This window comes from Geotrypetes seraphini, chromosome 2, assembly GCF_902459505.1.
Source record: "Geotrypetes seraphini chromosome 2, aGeoSer1.1, whole genome shotgun sequence".
Lineage (NCBI taxonomy): Eukaryota > Metazoa > Chordata > Amphibia > Gymnophiona > Dermophiidae > Geotrypetes > Geotrypetes seraphini.
In genome coordinates, this window is record NC_047085.1 from 155872553 (window position 1) to 155889828 (window position 17276).

The 17276-nt window shown below is 42.2% G+C and overlaps 1 protein-coding gene across 5 annotated transcripts in view; it reads right to left on the minus strand.

Annotated features, from left to right (window-relative positions):
• PIEZO2 (piezo type mechanosensitive ion channel component 2) overlaps positions 1–17276 on the minus strand; it is a 760979-nt gene that overhangs the window by 253258 nt on the left and 490445 nt on the right. For all 5 annotated transcript variants that reach the window (XM_033934096.1, XM_033934094.1, XM_033934095.1 and 2 more), the window contains 3 exons: positions 16613–16773; positions 13748–13924; positions 8574–8702 (listed from right to left, as the gene is read on the minus strand). In XM_033934096.1, coding sequence (XP_033789987.1) covers positions 8574–8702; positions 13748–13924; positions 16613–16773 — 467 coding nt within the window. The remainder of the gene's footprint in view (positions 1–8573; positions 8703–13747; positions 13925–16612; positions 16774–17276) is intronic.

Here is a 17276-nt window from a genome sequence, read left to right on the forward strand (position 1 = left end):
TCCAGTGCCTCCAGAAGATCCCAGACTCGCCAATTTGAATCTTGGAGTTTAACCATAAGGATTGATAAGTAGATTTCTCTACTGAAATATCTGTTAATTTGTTAATAAATTTCAAGATTTTCCAGGTGTCAAATAAAATACTATTGTCCTTGACATAGCTGGGGAACTTGATACTCAACACATAAAATATCCATAATGGGGACATAAGTTGCCACTCTAAGTACAGCCAATCAGGAAGATGTTCTATGAGCTCAGGAAGGATCCAGTACAAACCCTGCTGCATGGTAAAAGCTTGATGGTATCTGTAAAAATTTGGAAAATTTACCCCACCCTCTGCAATTGGTTTTTGCAAAGATACTAGAGCAGTTTTACCCAGCCAAATAAAGTTAGTGATAATACTATTTAGTTTCTTATAGAAGGACCTCTGAAAAAAGACTGGCAACATCCCCATTTGATAGCAAACCACAGGCAAAATCATCATCTTGACAGTTTGTACTGTCCCCCACCAAGAAAGATGTATAGGGTTCTAATGCTCACACATTTCTTTGACTTTTGGCAATAAAGATTTTTCATTTACTGTCATTGTGTCTTCCAGAGTCTTTTGTATCATTATGCCTAAATATTTTATCCCTTCTTCCTTCCAAAGGAATGGGAATGACTCAAATAATCCTTTTGAACAATGTACATTTAGCGGCAGAACCTCGTATTTACTCCAATTTATTTTATAACCAGAAAATTTACCAAATCTTTCAATCAACTCCAGTAAATGCGGAATGGTGGATTCAGAATTCTTCAAATGAAGCAAGATACCATCTGCATACACAGAGACCTTATATTCCCGGCCTGCATAAGGAATACCTTGTATCTCCTCTGCCTGTTGAACAGCCAACAACAAGGGTTCCAAAATAGAGAGCTGCATGGGGACGACGGGGATCCTGCGGGTTCCCCCTTCGGGTCGCGGGGATCCCGCAGGGTTCGATGCAACTCGAGCCACGAGGCTCGTCTTCTTTTCCTACCTGCCCTGCAGCAGCACACATAGCCGACCGGAAGTCTTCCCTGATGCCAGCGCTGACGTTGGAGGGAGGGCTTAAGCAAAGCTCTCTCTCCTTCCGACGTCAGCGCTGACATCAGGGAAGACTTCCGGTCGGCTATGTGTGCTGCTGCAGGGCAGGCAGGAAATAGAAGACGAGCCTCGCGGCTCCAGCTACCTCCCAGAGCTCCATTTGGATGAGAAAGTTGGTGGCAGATGAGGGCTGGACACGAACGTGGGAGGCAAACGCAGGACACAGAAAGGGTCGAACGTGGGGGGCAAAGGAGGGACAGAAGGAGGTCGAACATGGGAGGCAAACGCGGAACACATAAGGGGGAAGGGAGTGTGTTTTTGGACACAAGGCATGAACTTGGGAGAGAGGAAGGGAGGAAAAGAGATGCTGAGGTGGGGGAAGAAATAGAAAGAGAGAATTGGGCATGGGTGTGTCAGTGAGAAGGAACGAGATGGTTGTGTACATGGGGAATGGAAGAAAGTTGAATTTTTGGTCATAGGGAGGGAGTGAGGTACAGATGAGAGGGAGAAATATTGTGGTGGAAAGGGAACAGTGGGACAGATTGAAATGGATGCAAGAGGAAGGAATGTTGGACATAGTGGTGAAGGGAATGGAGGGAGAGATGTGGCATGGTGCTGGAGAGGGGTGATAGAAGGAGAAATGTTGGGCATGGGGCTGGTGGGCAGGGGCGAAAGATGATAAAGGGATAAATGCTGGGCCATGGTAGGAGGAACCAACAACAGAAGAATTTACAGAAGATGGGAAAGCGGAAAAAAGAAACTGGGACCAAATTTATGGAAAAATAAGTCTCCAGACAACAAAAGTAAAACCCAGAATTTATTGATTAAAATATGTTAGCTTTGGGAAATGTATATAGCAGATGTCTTTATATTGTGTTCAAAAGAAAAGGAAATGCATTTCTGGTTTTATTTCTACAGTGTTGAAGTACTTTCTGACCCTTGCTTTGACTGGTGGGGATCCCCAAGCACCGCCAGCAGAGGACCTCCTCTAGAGATGGCCAGAACTCCCCTCCACCAAGCACAGCAATCGCTTGCAATATCCATGAGCCACTGAGTGCCAACATCTGTGACTCAGAGACGCTACTGTTGCCTGCCAAGCTTGGCAAAAGGGACCCCCGGCCAACTGCAAAGGAAGTCCTCAACTGACAGCCTGGGGGTTCTCATCAGCTGAATATTTATATTTTATATTTATATTAGAGGCTCTGGTAGAAATTCATTTACAAAGTATGTCTTCCCAATTAATATTTCCAAATTAATAAAGTGTATTTGCTTATTTGTAAATGGGTCTCAACCAGAGCCTTTAATTCAGTAGCATAATTAAATGAAATAACTATTTCTGAAGTTTCTAGGGATGGGTGGCGAAGGAGGGGATTCCTCGCGGGGACGGGTGGGGATGGAGGGATTCCTCACTGGGATGGGTGGGGACGGGTGGGATTTTGGCGGGGACGGGTGGGGACGATTGGGTATTCTGTCCCCATGCAACTCTATTCCAAAACAATATCAAACAGCATAGGATAATGGACATCCTTGTCTAACTCCCCTCTCCAGAAGGAAACGTTCTGAAAAAGTATTAATATATAATCTGGCAGATGGGGAGCTATACAATGTTTGAATCATTTGTATAAATCCAGATCCTATACCAAACCAATCCATTGTTTGATACATGAAAGTCCACTTAACTCGATCAAAGGCCTTCTCTACATCCAAAGAGACGGAGAAAGCTGGAACATTCATTGTTTTTGATAAATTTAGCAAATGAAATGCCAGTCTAGTATTATTTGAAGAGTGCCTCTGAGCAACGAAACCCATTTGGTGCATACTGATCACGTATGGGAGAGCCTTGGCTAACCTTAAAGCCAATAACTTAGCCAGGAGTTTTCCATCCATCAAAGAATTCTATTACACTAGGAAAATTAACTTCTCTGTAGCTGCTCCAACCTTATAGAACACCATGCCACCTCAACTTCGTCGTGAAAATCTTCTTGATAAATTCAAGACCAAACTAAAAACATTTCTTTTTCAAGATGCATATCATAATCTCTAAATACTTCCTTCCCCAAAACCAGTAAAATCATCTCAACCGCTTTCATGAAGCGACCCTATCCCTGATGTTATATCCTTCCCCTCTCTTCCCTTCTTTTAACTTTCATTTTAATAATGTATTTATTGACCTTTCCATCACCCTAATACCCTCAAATTCATGTAAGTCCTTGTCTATTGTCTTTTAATGTTCACTTCTCCCCATATATATAATTATTATTTTATTTTTTATCTTTTTTTTTTTTAGCATTGTAAACCGGCCAGATACATGTTGATGGTCGGTATATTAAACACAGTAAAACTTGATTAAAGAAAAAGGCCTGTAATTTGAGACCAACATGGGATCACTATTTGACTTCGGCAAAAAAATAGTTAAAGATTCAGCCATAATACCTGAAATACAACTCTTTATCAGTTGTGATTGATATAATTTTAAAAGATAAGGTAATAGTAAATTTTGAAATGATTTGAAAAACTCTACCGTAAATCCATCACCACCTGGAGCGGATCCAACTTTAAGGGAAATACAGAGCCATTTTAAATAGAATGGCAAGATTGGACTTGAGAGTAGAGAGTTGCACGGGGACAGAAATCCCACCCATCCCCATCCGTCCCCACCAGGATCCTCTCCATCCCCACCCGTCCCCGCCAGGATCCTCTCCGTCACCACCCATCTCCGCAAGGAATTACCTCCATCCCTGCCCGTCCCCATAAAAAGCAGCAATTACTTCTGACAGGATCATCAATTCCAGCTTCTTTTGTGTTTGCGCTGCTGTTTTCCTTGTAGAATCTCTTTGGTGGAACCCTTTTTTTGTTTTCTGTTCAGGTAATTAACTTATAAACCCCCTCTTTTACTAAGGCTGACATGTCCATTATATTATATGGACGAACCTTGCTTTCAAAGCCTTCCATCCCCATGGGAGTCCCATGGGCCAGAGGGGGGTCCCCATGGAAGTCCCATGGGTTAAGGGGGATTCCCGTGGGACCCCCACAGGACTCGCAGGATTCCCGTGATCCCCATTCCCGTGCAGACCTCTACTTGAGAGGCCCAGTTCAGGATATGCTCAATTCTGATGGCATTTTAGATAAGGGTCTGCCAATACTGAGCCTTTTGTAAAATACCTGCAGAAGTGCCATGTATTTTCAGCAGGTATAGCAGAAGCAGATATTTTACAAACATACACATTGAATAAATGAACAGCACAGTCCCAACAGGTTGCATATGAAGCTGTCAGCACTTAACCCCCCTCTCTCCCCCACAATATTCAAAGCCATTTAACTGGCAAGAAACAGCCATTGACTGGTTAAATAACATTTAACCAAGTAACCGCAAATATTCAGCACGAGATAATTAGCTATCTCCACTGAATATCCACAATTAGTGGCTAAAATTTAACCAGCTATATCATGCAATAACTGGCAATATTCTGCACTGACTGGCTAAATTTAACAGGCAATTCAGACCACCTAAATAGGAGTCCTATCTTTGCTCAATATAACCAGGCAGTACTGAATATTGATGTAACCGGCTATAGCCGGTTAAAAAAAAATAAAGGATATACAAATGCTAGTCACTGAAATTGAATATCCAGGCTCACCACTGACCATGGGACTTAGGTGGGCTGCCTCTTGCAGTCTGAATATCGGGCCCACCATGTCAAAGTGGTGACTTTGCAATTTCCCTGTGTAAGTGGCACAATTTCCACATGTAGCTGCTTCAGTTTACATATCTACATGTACATGGGATTAAGGAGAATGATGCATTAATCTCTCCAGAAAACCTATTCATACGTTTCAGCAAACTTTAGACCCACCCAAGTTGCTCCCTTGAAATCTCTATGTGATGTGCATCTCCATATATAAATCAGTATTTAAGATCCTCGCAACAAAACCTATTAGTTGTTCCAAATGCACGCCATATTACATATGAATTCACTCCACAGTGTATCTTTTCAGTTGGAAGACCATTTATGTGGAATAAACTTCCATCTCATATTAGGATACATAATTCAGCAAATTTAAAAATCGACATAAATTATTCCTTTTCAGTGACTCATTTAATCAAAGTTCTTTGTTCACTAATACCACATTTTTAAATTCCTAAAGGATTGGATTGAGACTGTTGCAGCTAGAGAGTAGCTCCCCTTTAACATTGTAACATGTCTGCCTAACCTGACTGGATGGATCATTCGGGTCTTTATCTGCCGTCATCTACTATGTTACTATGTTAAAGGGGAGCTACTCTGTAGCTGCAACAGTCTCAATCCAATCCTTTAGGAATTTAAAAATGTGGTATTAGTTAACAAAGAACTTTATATGTCTTCTTTCTCTCCCATATCCTATCATTATTTGTAATTCCTCTTTATCCTTTTCCTGGTTCCTTTTCTCACCCCCACATTTTATAAAACTCCTCCCTTTCATTATTATTTTGTAAACCACCCAGGTTTTCAACGGGTGGTATATCAAACTTTTAATAAACTTGGAAACTATTTTTACGTATATGCAATATGCGCATGTAAAATGTCACTATTTACACATGGCTATGTTTCTAATATGTTGTGCATATTAAAATAAGATGTAAATAACAAGATTGAAACCCTCTTCCTGATCTAAGAAAGGGGGTTTTAGCCATGTAAACAATGTTGTTGGTCTGAGAAAAAGGTGTCAGTTTATTTTCTGTTTAAATGATCACTGTACATGTGCAGATTCATTTTAAATACAATATAGAAATCTGAACATAAGAATAGACCTACTATTGCAGCAACATTGGCTTCCCCCATGTCTGTCTCAATAACAGACTATGGGCTGTCCCTCCAGGAAATTGTCCAAACCTTTCTTAAAACCAGCTACGCTAACTGCTCTTAACACAACCTCTGGCAATGCATTCCAGAGCTTAACTAAACTAAACTAAACTAAACCTTAGGTTTGTATACCGCACCATCTCCACAAGCGTACAGCTCTGAGTGAAAAAATATTTCCTCCAATTGGTTTTAAAAGTATTTACCTGTAACGTCATTGAGTGTCCCCTAGTCTTTGTAATTTTTTATGGAGTAAAAAATAAATAAATAAATAAATAAATCCACCTGTTCTAATCCACTCAGGATTTTGTAGACTTCAATCATATCTCCCCTCAGCTGAAGGGGAGATGTGATTGAAGCTGAAGAGCCCTAATCTTTTTAGTCTTTCCTCATATGAGAGGCGTTCCATCCCCTATATCATCTTGGTCGCTCGACTTTGAACCTTTTCTAGTTATGCAATATCTTTCTTGAGATAAGGCGACCAGAATTGAACACAATACTCAAGGTAATACAGAGGCATTATAACATACTCAAGGTGATACGGAGGCATTATAACATTCTTAGTCTTGTTAACCATACCTTTAAAAAAATAATAATAATTCCTAGCATATTGTTTGCTTTTTTTGGCTGCCATCGCACATTGGGCGGAAAGTTTCAGCATATTGTCTACAATGACACCCAGATCTTTTTCTTGGGTGCTAACCCCCAAGGTGGACCCTAGCATCTGGTAACTATGATTTGGGTTATTCTTCCCAATGTGCATCACTTTGGATTTGTCCACATTAAATTTAATGTGCCATTTGGATGCCCAGTCTTCCAAATTCCTAAGGTCTGCTTGCAATTTTTCACAAGCTGTATGTATTTAAACAACTTTGAAAAGTTTAGGGCTCCTTTTATCAAGCCGCGCTAGCGGGGTTAACGTGCGCGACGTTTCATCATGCGTCAACCCCCGCGCTGGCCTAAAAACTACCGCCTGCTCAAGGGAGGCGTTAGCTGCTAGCGCGGCCGGCGGTTTAGCGCACAGTATTACGCGCGTTAAACCACTAGCGCGGCTTGATAAAAGGAGACCTTAGTGTCATCTACAAATTTAATCACCTCACTTGTCATTCCAATTTCCAGATCATTTATAAATAAGTTAAATAGCACTGGTAGTATTTTAGAAAAGAATTGGCCAATGCAGAGCCTTTTCTAAATTGCAAACAAGAACGCACTTGTATAGGAACATGGAAAAATGAAGGAAGATAAAGACCATATGGCCTATCTAGTTTGCCTATCCTTGCCATCTACTATCCAATCTTCTCCTTTAGCGATCCAATGTACTTGTTGCAAGCTTTCCGTAATTCAAATACAGTTTTGTCTCCACTACCTCCAATGGGGGATGTCATTCCAAGCATTCACCACCCTTTCCATGAAAAAAAAACATTTTCTTATCCCCTTTCACTTTCATCCTATGCCCCTAATTCTAGAGCTTCCTTTCAACTGAAAGGGACTCACCTCATGTGTATTTATGCCAAAAAGGCATTTACATATCTCTATCATGTATGAACTGACTACATGTATCAGGAAGAATCATTTTACAACTGTCAATGTCTAAAATATCAGTGGAGGAATCTCAGCAACATACATGCCTAGGTTGGTATTTACATGTATAAGCTGGTATTTCCTAACCTGGATCTGCAAGTGCTGACACAGGTATTTGTGTCATTTTGGAAATACATATGTCTAAATGCTCCCAATATAGTACAGAGACCACGATCTTTCAGCATTATAAATTTTGGTGGACATAAATCACTGGAGGATTAAGGAGCTGACCTCTCCTAACCCTTATTGTCCAGAGTTTCCCAAAATGAGCACTTTCACAAAGCTTATATACACTAGGAGCAGCTAAAAATCCTAATGCTGATGTTTATGATCAGTGTGTGACTCCTCATCTGAAATGGGGAATATACGTGTATTTTTTTGGTTCAGTCCTAGTCCACCCCCAATTCTACCTCCTTGCCATATGCCTGTATTGCAGGTTTACATATCCCAGCTTTTAAAAACTGAATTTTCAAAGTTTGTTTAATATACATGTGTACATGCTGATATTTACATATATAATTAGAGTGGAAGAGCAGCCTAGTGATTAGTGCAGTTGCCTGAGAACCAGGGGAACAGGGTTCAATTCCCACTGCACTTCCTGGTGACTCTGGGCAAGTCACCTAACCCCCCCCCCCTTGTCCCAGGTACAAAATAAATATCTGCATATAATGTATAAAACCACTTTAATTGTAACTACAGAAAGGCTTGTTTTTTCCTGGTTGGTTTTTTCACTGCAGATAAGGTTGGACTCCCCTCTGCATATCAAATCCCATTCCCTTCTCTTCCCTGAAGTACAAATAGAACTTCAAAAATGTGAGCCTAAATCTAATTTCTTCTCTGTCATAATCTCAAGTGGAATGAAGGATTTTCAATTCTTTACAAAGCTTGTCTTATTTATTGCCCTGAATTTTTGTGTTAAGGCTCTGAACATGATACATAGTACTCTTATTTTCTCATTAGGTATCATAGCCTGAGGATTAGACTCTAAGATTCATTTATATTTATATGAGGCACTTTGTTCATAGACATAGAAAAACCTATGAATAGCAGAGGACTGCAGATTAAAGCAAAGCAAGAAGAGCAGCATTTACCCGTAGGTATGCAAGTAGGGGAGAAGATTTCCGCAATCCAACCCATCCAGATGGATCGATGGAACTTGTGTACAGCAATGATGTCTTTAGTTCGGTTTCATCTGCCACATTGGTCTGATTTGGTAAAGGCTAACGACAAAAGCAAAGTATTACTATTTTTCATAGTTACAGGCTTTAGATGAAGATGTAGTTTATTGTGAATCAGCTGAAATTATTTTGTCAATTGACAGCCCTTAATTTCATCCTGCTTTCCCTTCCCTTCCCACCCTTGTTGTCCTACTCTTGTCCCTCAGTATCTTCATTAAAACTTCTCTACCCTCTGCTTATGTTTCCTAGAAACAAATGGTTTAATATGAAGAACAAGTAACACAAGAGTGTGAAGATATAACATAAAATGAGTCTGATGTCAAAATTTCTTGCCGATAAATTAGGTTTTGAAATGGCTGCTAAGAAGCCAAACAACTCAGCTAGTGGCTCAAAATCCCAGTTTTGTTACTTTTTGAATTGCCGAAAAGGGCTTTCTCCCATCCTAACACAAATATATAAGCAGAGAAAGCAAGGGTCATATTCTCAAAACTTACTGTGCCCTTAACGATGGTTGCTTAACCAATTCCAGCCAGTTTTGCATGCCAGTATTTTACCAGCCGATTATTAGAACGGTTCACTGTAGTCTTTTCCAAGCTTCCTAGCAGTCTCCGAATCTGCCATGCAAATGTAGTACAACGAGGTCACTAATATTAAAATGGCAGTAAAATGTGGCCATTAATACTTAAACAAGCACTCTGGGTGATTCCCTAACCTCGTTGTGCCACATTTGTGGGCAAAATTTTCCAGCAGGGTCTGAGCTATCATAGCCTTACTTTCCAGTCATTGCCTGAATGCTGATTGGTTCAGGCACTGACAGGAAAGTAAGGCCCCCCCCCTGCAAATTAAAAAAGACTCCCAATTCTTCTCTCCCACCAATCCCCCTTCAGGGTCATTCGATGTCCCCAATGATGGCGGCATCCCCCACCCCTTTAAATTTAAGGTTGGCAGGAGGGATGCATATTCCCTCCCCTGCTGGGGTCCCCCATCACAAACTCCCTGCCCCTGCACCTTTAAATTGAAGGATGGCAGAAGGGATGCCCACTCCCTCCCCTTGCCAGGGTCCCCTACCCCCCCAACACCCCGTCCCCATACCTTTAAGAGGAAGGTCAGCCTGAGGGATGCCTACTCCCTCCAGCTGGCAGGCCTGCCTGTTCAAAATGATGGGCATTTCCCTTCCCAGTGTATCCTGGGATGCACCTGGGAGGGGCCTAAGGCTCTTATTGGCCCAGGTGCCTAAGGCCTCTCCCATAGAAGATGCACCGGGATGCACCAGGAAGGGGAACGCCCACCAATTTGAAGAGGTGGGCCTGCTGGCCAGAGGGAGTAGGCATCCCTCCAGCTGACCTGAGGTACGGGGTTTGTTGGGGGAGGTGGGAAACCCAAGCGGCATCCCTCCTGCTGCCCTTCAATTTAAAGGTATGTGGGGTGGGGGCTATCTGGAGTTGAGGACCCTAGCAGCAGGAGGGAGTGGGCATCCCTCCTGCCAATCTTGTACAGAGTATGAGGGGGGCTGGGCAGCAGCAGTCAAGGGGGGGGGGGTGTAGGCAGGAAGGGGGAACATTTCCCTCTGCTGCTCTCCCTGCCAGCTAATCAGATGAGCTAGCAGGACTCAGGGAGACCTGTGGCTCAGTTGATCAGGGCAGGGAGAGCAGCTTTGACAGAAGGGAGGAGCTGTGATTAGCGATTGCTCTTTTGAGCATGTACCAGGCAATTTCTCCTCTTTACTGGCGATTCTCCGCACAAATAGTGTGCATATAATTTGCATGCTATTATACAGAACACACAAACTAAAAATAGAAATATGTAGACAAAAGCTAAACTGAACTGCCAAGTAGGCAGACTCTGCATACAGTGAGACACCACAGAAGCAGTGACACATGGCCCCTAATACTGGGCAAAATATAAAGATAGCAGATGTCTGGAAAAACTATGATCATCTGAATTTCCCTTTCTGGTGGGCTAATCTGTGCTCCAGCTATGGATATGAGAAAATGAATGCAGAAAGTCTGGGGCACAGTATTCATTTTAAATTGGTTTGGGGTCCGTTGGTATTGTATGTTACTTCTCTATAGTAGGTCTCTGATTATAAGTCAGGTTTTGTTTACTTTCATTCACAAAATAAGGTGGGGGGATATTTCTGTCCTAATTTGACCCTAGAATAGTTACACTTGGGGTGGGAGGAAGAGTGGGAAGATATTATTAATATGAAGAGGGTAAGGTTACTGGGCAAATACATGTCGCTATGTTTTATTGTATAATCATTGAGTGGGGGAGGGGGTGAGAAAATGAGTGGTTATATATATAATTGTAAGTGGATGTGCTTAAATTGATGTTTTATGTGTTATATATTCATGTATTGCACTTTTGAAGTATGGAAAAATCAATAAAGAATTATTTAAAAAAAAAAAAAGGATAGCAGATGTAAATTTGAAAAAACTGACAAAAACAATCACGACTTTATAAATTTACAATTAGAAATAAAAAATGGAAAAAAAGAAAATATAATTTTATTGGACTAATTCATTTTTCAATTAGCTTTCTGAGGCCAAAACCTTTCTTCAGGTCAGTACAGTATACTGCTGTTACAGTATCCTGTCCTGACCTGAGGAAGGGGATTTGGACTCTGAAAGTTAGTAAAAAATGTATTAAAATTAGTCCAACAAAAAGATTATTTTATTTCCATTTTCTGTAAATTGGGAGTGTTTATCAATACAACAATACTACGTTATTCTAAAGCAGGGGTGTCAAAGTCCCTCCTTGAGGGCCGGAATCCAGTCGGGTTTTCTGGATTTCCCCAATGAATATGCATTGAAAGCAGTGCATGCAAATAGATTTCATGCAGATTCATTGGGGAAATCCTGAAAACCCGACTGGATTCTGGCCCTCGAGGACCGACTTTGACACCTGTGTTCTAAAGCAACAAAAAAACTCTTTTTTCTACCTTTTGTTGTTTCTGCTTTAATTATCTTCTTTTCACTCTCTTCTTTCTATCTAGTGACTGTCCTCTCTCTCCCTTCCATGCAACATCTGCCCCTTTCATCCAGCCTCTGCCCTCTTTCTCTGCCCCTTCCATCTACTGTCTGCCCTTTTTTGCTGCCCCTTCCATCCATTGTCTACCCTTACTCTCTCCTCTGCTCATTTTCTGTCCTCTCCCCCTTCCATATGGCATCTTCCCTTTTTCTATGTCTTTTCCATCCTGTGCCTCTTCTCTCTTTTGTACATGATTCATTTCAGCTTCACTCTCTCCATTTTGCTCTGTCTCCTCCCCCTACCCTATGTTCTGGCATCTCTTCCTTCCTACTTCCTACCCCATTCTCTGTCTTCTTCCCTTCTCTCTCCACATGCCCTGGTATCTCACTCCTCTCCTTCCCTTCCATCACTCCCACCTCCTCCATGGTCTGGCATCTCTTTTTCTTCCTTTCCCCTTGGTTAGGCATCTGTCTCCTTCCCTTCCCTCTCCCGAAGCCCTGGCATCTCTCTCCTTTCGTTTCCTTCCCTTCCATTTTTCCCTCCCCCTCCATGCTCTATTATCTCCTATCCTTCCTCCCTTTCCCCATGTCTCCTTCCCTTCCCTCCATGCTCTGGCAACTCTCCCTCCCTCTCCATGGTCTGGTATCTCCTTTCTTTCCCTCCATTCCTCTCCTCTCCCTTTCCTAGTCTCCCTCTCTCTCCCCAGTCAGCAATTTTGTCTCCCTTTGTTCCCCTCCCTCTGTCACCACCCTCCTTGGTCAGCCAGGTCCTGTCCTCAAGAAAGTAGGTGGGACCTGGCAGAGAAGAAGGCCCAAAGCCAACAAGAGCAGCTGCTGGATGATGTTCATGATTCTGGCCTTGGAACACCTCCTTATGAGCTACACCCGGGGTGGACCGCACTCTACCCACCTTGGTAAACCACTGCGGGAAGGTGAGGGAAAGGGAGGGAGATGGGCAAAAGAGGAAGAGATGCACGGACCACACCCAGAGAGCTGGCACCTTTGCTCCCCATAGTCTGTCTCTCCACCTTGTCTCATCTCACTTCCTTCTAGTGTCAGCCCCAGAAGCCACTTCTCACCCTTTCAACCTTCATGTCTCTTCCTTCTATCATGACCTCTTTTTTCTCTCATCTTTCTCTTAGCCCCTCTTTTCCCAATCCAACAAAGAAGCATTCCTATTTCTTTTAGTTCCTCTTTCCTCTGCATCTTGTCTTCTCTTCTAAATCATGTCTCCTTCTCCCATCACCAGGCACAGTTTCTCTCCCCATCATAGCCCATGCTCTTTTCCTGAGTTCCTCTTGCTCTCACAGCCTGTTTCTGCTCACTCACAGCTACATTCCCAGTTGCTGTCTCCATCATACAGCCTCTCTTCCCTTCAGACTATTCCAGCACTTTAAAGCAACATTCTCTCTCCCAGTCAATAACCCCTTTCAGTTATCTTTACCCCTTCTTAGCCCCCTCCAGTGGTGTACCAAGGGGGGAAGGGGGGATGATGCGAGCAGAGGGGGGGGATGCCGGATCGCGGGGGGGGGGGTGGCGCTTGTAAACCGAGTCAAACTCGATTTCCGAGGCGCCGATTTTGTGAATATTTTGCTCGTCTTGCAAAACACTCACAAACTGGTGCACTCGTAAACCGAGGTTTGACTGTATATTACAAAACTATTGAGAGTGTTCTATCACCCACAACACCCACCCAGCTCGGAGCCTATGGCTGAGGAGACATAGCAAGAAATAACTGACAACAGGATTTTAAGTTTGGCACTAGGGAAGAGATGGAATGAATGAGAAAGTGAAAATAGAAAAAAGGATTAAATGAGAGATATGTAACATGGATTGAGGATCGAGCAAACATATATGATGGAAAGAATACCTTTGAAAATTGTGGCTTCTCCATAGAGTACACTTTTCTAAGCTTGAGAAGAATGAACCATACTGTATGTAAATTACCCAATGGAATTACCCAATGGAATTTTCAAACTCTAAAATCCTATCATTTTTGATGGGCATTCTTATAGTACATAAATTGTACAGTCATGGAAGAAGGAGTGACCCCAAAATTAATGAAAAATTGCCTTGGAATTACATATCTGGCTTCATGTTTGCAAAATTGTCACTCACCACTGTGCAGTTACTAGAAAAACTGTCAGGATCTATGGAAGCCAGCTGGTATAACATTTTGCAGATGATGATCACACATGTCCACACTGTGCAGACACTTGATGCCAATGGCCGGAACTGGGAATATGGCAATGCAAATGCCCAAGCAATCAAAAATACATAGTTGAAGACAGAAACCTGGAAAATGTAGGATTAGAAATAAGAAAAATAGCCTCAAGTAAGTAGTGCCATATTATCAATACTATAATACTGTACTGCTACTGATTCTACATACTCTCAGGAGAAAAGCCATGGAAAAATATTTTAGAAAAATAAGTAACACTGAATGAATTTTATCTTGCCTTGGTTTAATAAAATGCAATTTTGCCATAGTTTTTAAATCAAGCAGAAACCTGTCATTGCTAAGGTGTACTCATTTAGCAAAAATTTGGAAGAGTACACATAGGAAAAATATAGTCAAATTTTATCACATAAGTAACAAGGACATTATGTGCTAAAGTTTTAACCATTTTGTGTTTATATAACAGCTGATGTGGAACAGAAGAATCACCATACTAGGTCAGACTAAAGGTCCATCTAACCCAGTATCCTGTTTCCAACAGTGGTTAGTCCAAGTTATAACTACTGTTTCTGGCAGGATCCCAAGAAGCAGCAATAATCCATATTACTTGCTCCCAGAGATAACTGGTTTTCCATGTGCGTACTTTAACAATACACTTCCCCCTCCCTATTCGCGGTTTCGATTATCTGCAATTTGGGGGGGGGAGGGGAGGGGAAAAAAAGCATAGTTTAGGATCTTCCCGCCTCCCTACAGGACTTAAAATGTCTAGTAGCGCTATAGATTACTCCTTACCTGGTGGTCTAGCGAGGCTTTCGGGGCAGAAGCGATCTTTCTACGCTCCTGTCCCGTGTAGATCGCCAATAGGAAATGGTTGCCCTGAGCTCCCGTCGTAGTCTCGAGAGACTACGGGAACTCACAGTAGTCATTTCCTATTGGCGATCTGCAAAGGGCAGGAGCGAAGGAAGTTCGCTCCTGCCCCAAAAGCCCGGTAGACCACCAGGTAAGGCTGGGATGCCGGGGGGAAGGTGAGAGGAAGCAATGTGTGGGTCAGAGCCGGACGAGAAGTTATTTGTGGTTTTTCACACTTCGCGGTCCAGCTCTGCCCCTATCCCCCGCGAATACCAAGGGAGAAGTGTAGTCTGTTCACTGTTTCTTCAGGAACCTATCCAAACCTTTTATAAACTCTGCTGTGTTAAAGCATGCATATACTTTTCTGTTCACAATGTTTGCTGGATTTTCAAAATGAATGTATGCACACATTTATTGAGTTAGATTTATGCACATACATTTTAATTTTGAAAACAATGGGGAATAATGCTATAAAGTAGACACTAACATTTATGGATCAATTATACATGTAAATGATTAGAAAAATGGCATATATGAATATACGTGTGCACTCATAAATGTAAATGCCAGATATGTAACTATGCACTATTCTGTAATTATGTATATACAAGGGTAAATCAAAAAGTAAAGGCAAAATACATTTAATGACTTTAATAGAAATAACTGTTAGCAATTGAACATATTATTTTCCCATATAGTCCCCATGCAAGATGACACATTTTTGTATCGTTCAACTAGCTTCTGCATTCCTGCAGAGAAGTTTTTTCGGCTGCTCCTGAAGACAGATGAGCACTGCTTCCTTTACTTCATCATGCTTTGTCTTTTTGCTCTTCGGGTCACAGTGATACACCCAGGTACCCAGCTGTGGAGGTCTGGCCGGTAGGGCAGTCAAAAGAATCAAAGTCCAGCTTTCCAGCAATTTGAGGCAGAGGATCTCCCTGTGAGCTGTTTCAGCTCTGTCTGGAGTGTTTTCCAGTCAGCACATATATCAGTGAATACAGGCTAACAGCCTGAATCAGCAATTTGGGGGGTCTTAAAAAGGGGGTTTGGGGTGATTTCCCTGCATGCCCTACCCCCCCCCCCCCCCACCTCTAAAATCACCATTTCTTGAGGGTTTTTGTGGTTTTTCTGGGCTATTTTTTGTCAAAATTGGCACCTGTAGCCAACTTGGATTTTTCCAGTAGCCGTGGCATGCCGACTTGTTTCTTCTCTAGCAGGACTGGGGGCTCCAGCTACTTTGACATTCTCACCTCCTCACGCAGGATCCGATTGCGATGCAGGAGATCCAGACTGCTTTGGTCTTACGGCATGGCTCTTGAGCATGTGGCCTTGACCAGCCGGGGCTATTCTTTGGCTGTGATTGTCATGTTGCTTCACAGCAAAAGGAAGTGGTGGCCTATGCGAAGGCTTGGGGATGTTTTCAGGCCTGGTGCACCCTGAGACATATGGACCCGTCTTTTCCATCAATTCCTCATTTCCTGGAGTTTCTGCAGGATGGCCTGAAGAAGGGCCAAGTGGTAGCTTCTATCCAGGTGCAGATTGTCGGTCTTTCGTGTATGGGCCCTCCTTCTTTAAGTGGCTCATTAGCAGCTCATCTGGACTTGGCCCATTTTCTACGGGGCGCTCTGCAACTTAGGCCTCCGTTGTGCCTTCCCTGTCCGACCTGGAATCTTAACCTGGTTCTCCATTCTCTGGCTCGTCCCTTATGGATCTCACAATTAAGATCGTCTTCCTGGTGGCTATTACCTCAGCCAGTAGAGTTTCGGAGCTTCAGGGTTTTGTGAGATATGTATTTTCAAAATAGTGCTTTAGCAGATTTTTCAGCATTTACACCCTTATGTCCAGAATATGCCAGTATTCAATCATTTGTACATGAATTTGGTGTGCAAATGTTAGCACATTATTTATAGTATTTCCCACTTTATGTCCAAATAAATGACTCTGAAAATTGTTACCTCTTTCACAGTGACCCAAATAATATAGGAAGACACGATTTTGATAATGTGTAATTCCAAAATCCACCACACAAAAACCTGAAGCTTATGAAAATATTCCAGGAATTTTAAGAAAAGTACTGTGAGGCGATCAATCACTAGATGCCATTTGTTCTTCATTTCTGGAAAAAGAAAAATAAGTTTTACTTATTAGAAAACTGTTACAGATAAAGATATATAGATGTGTATATTTATGCATACATGTAGATTTATTTATACAGAAATATAATTGTATAATTGTTATTTGGTAATTTTTTGGCCTAGCTCACCTTCCTCCACACCTGTGCATTTAGTCCAATTAGGGCCATTAATGAAAGAAGAATGTAAAGCTTACTTGCTAAGGGACTCTTCATATCCACCAGTGATTTTTCCCCAGTTAGACTCCAATGACATGTTTACATAACCCAGACATCACAGTGGGCAGCCACAGAACACACTCACTTAAATGGCCAGCATGCATGCATTCTAAAATCTATTTATAAATGGCACTGTTGTGTATGGAGGACGTCAGAGGCAGAGGTGGAGAGCTCTGGAGGTCTTAGTGCACAGATGAAACAATGTTGCAGAAAAAAGGGTTTAATTAGTTAGGGCTAAGAAAATTTGGGTGAAGGGGGCCTATTCCAGA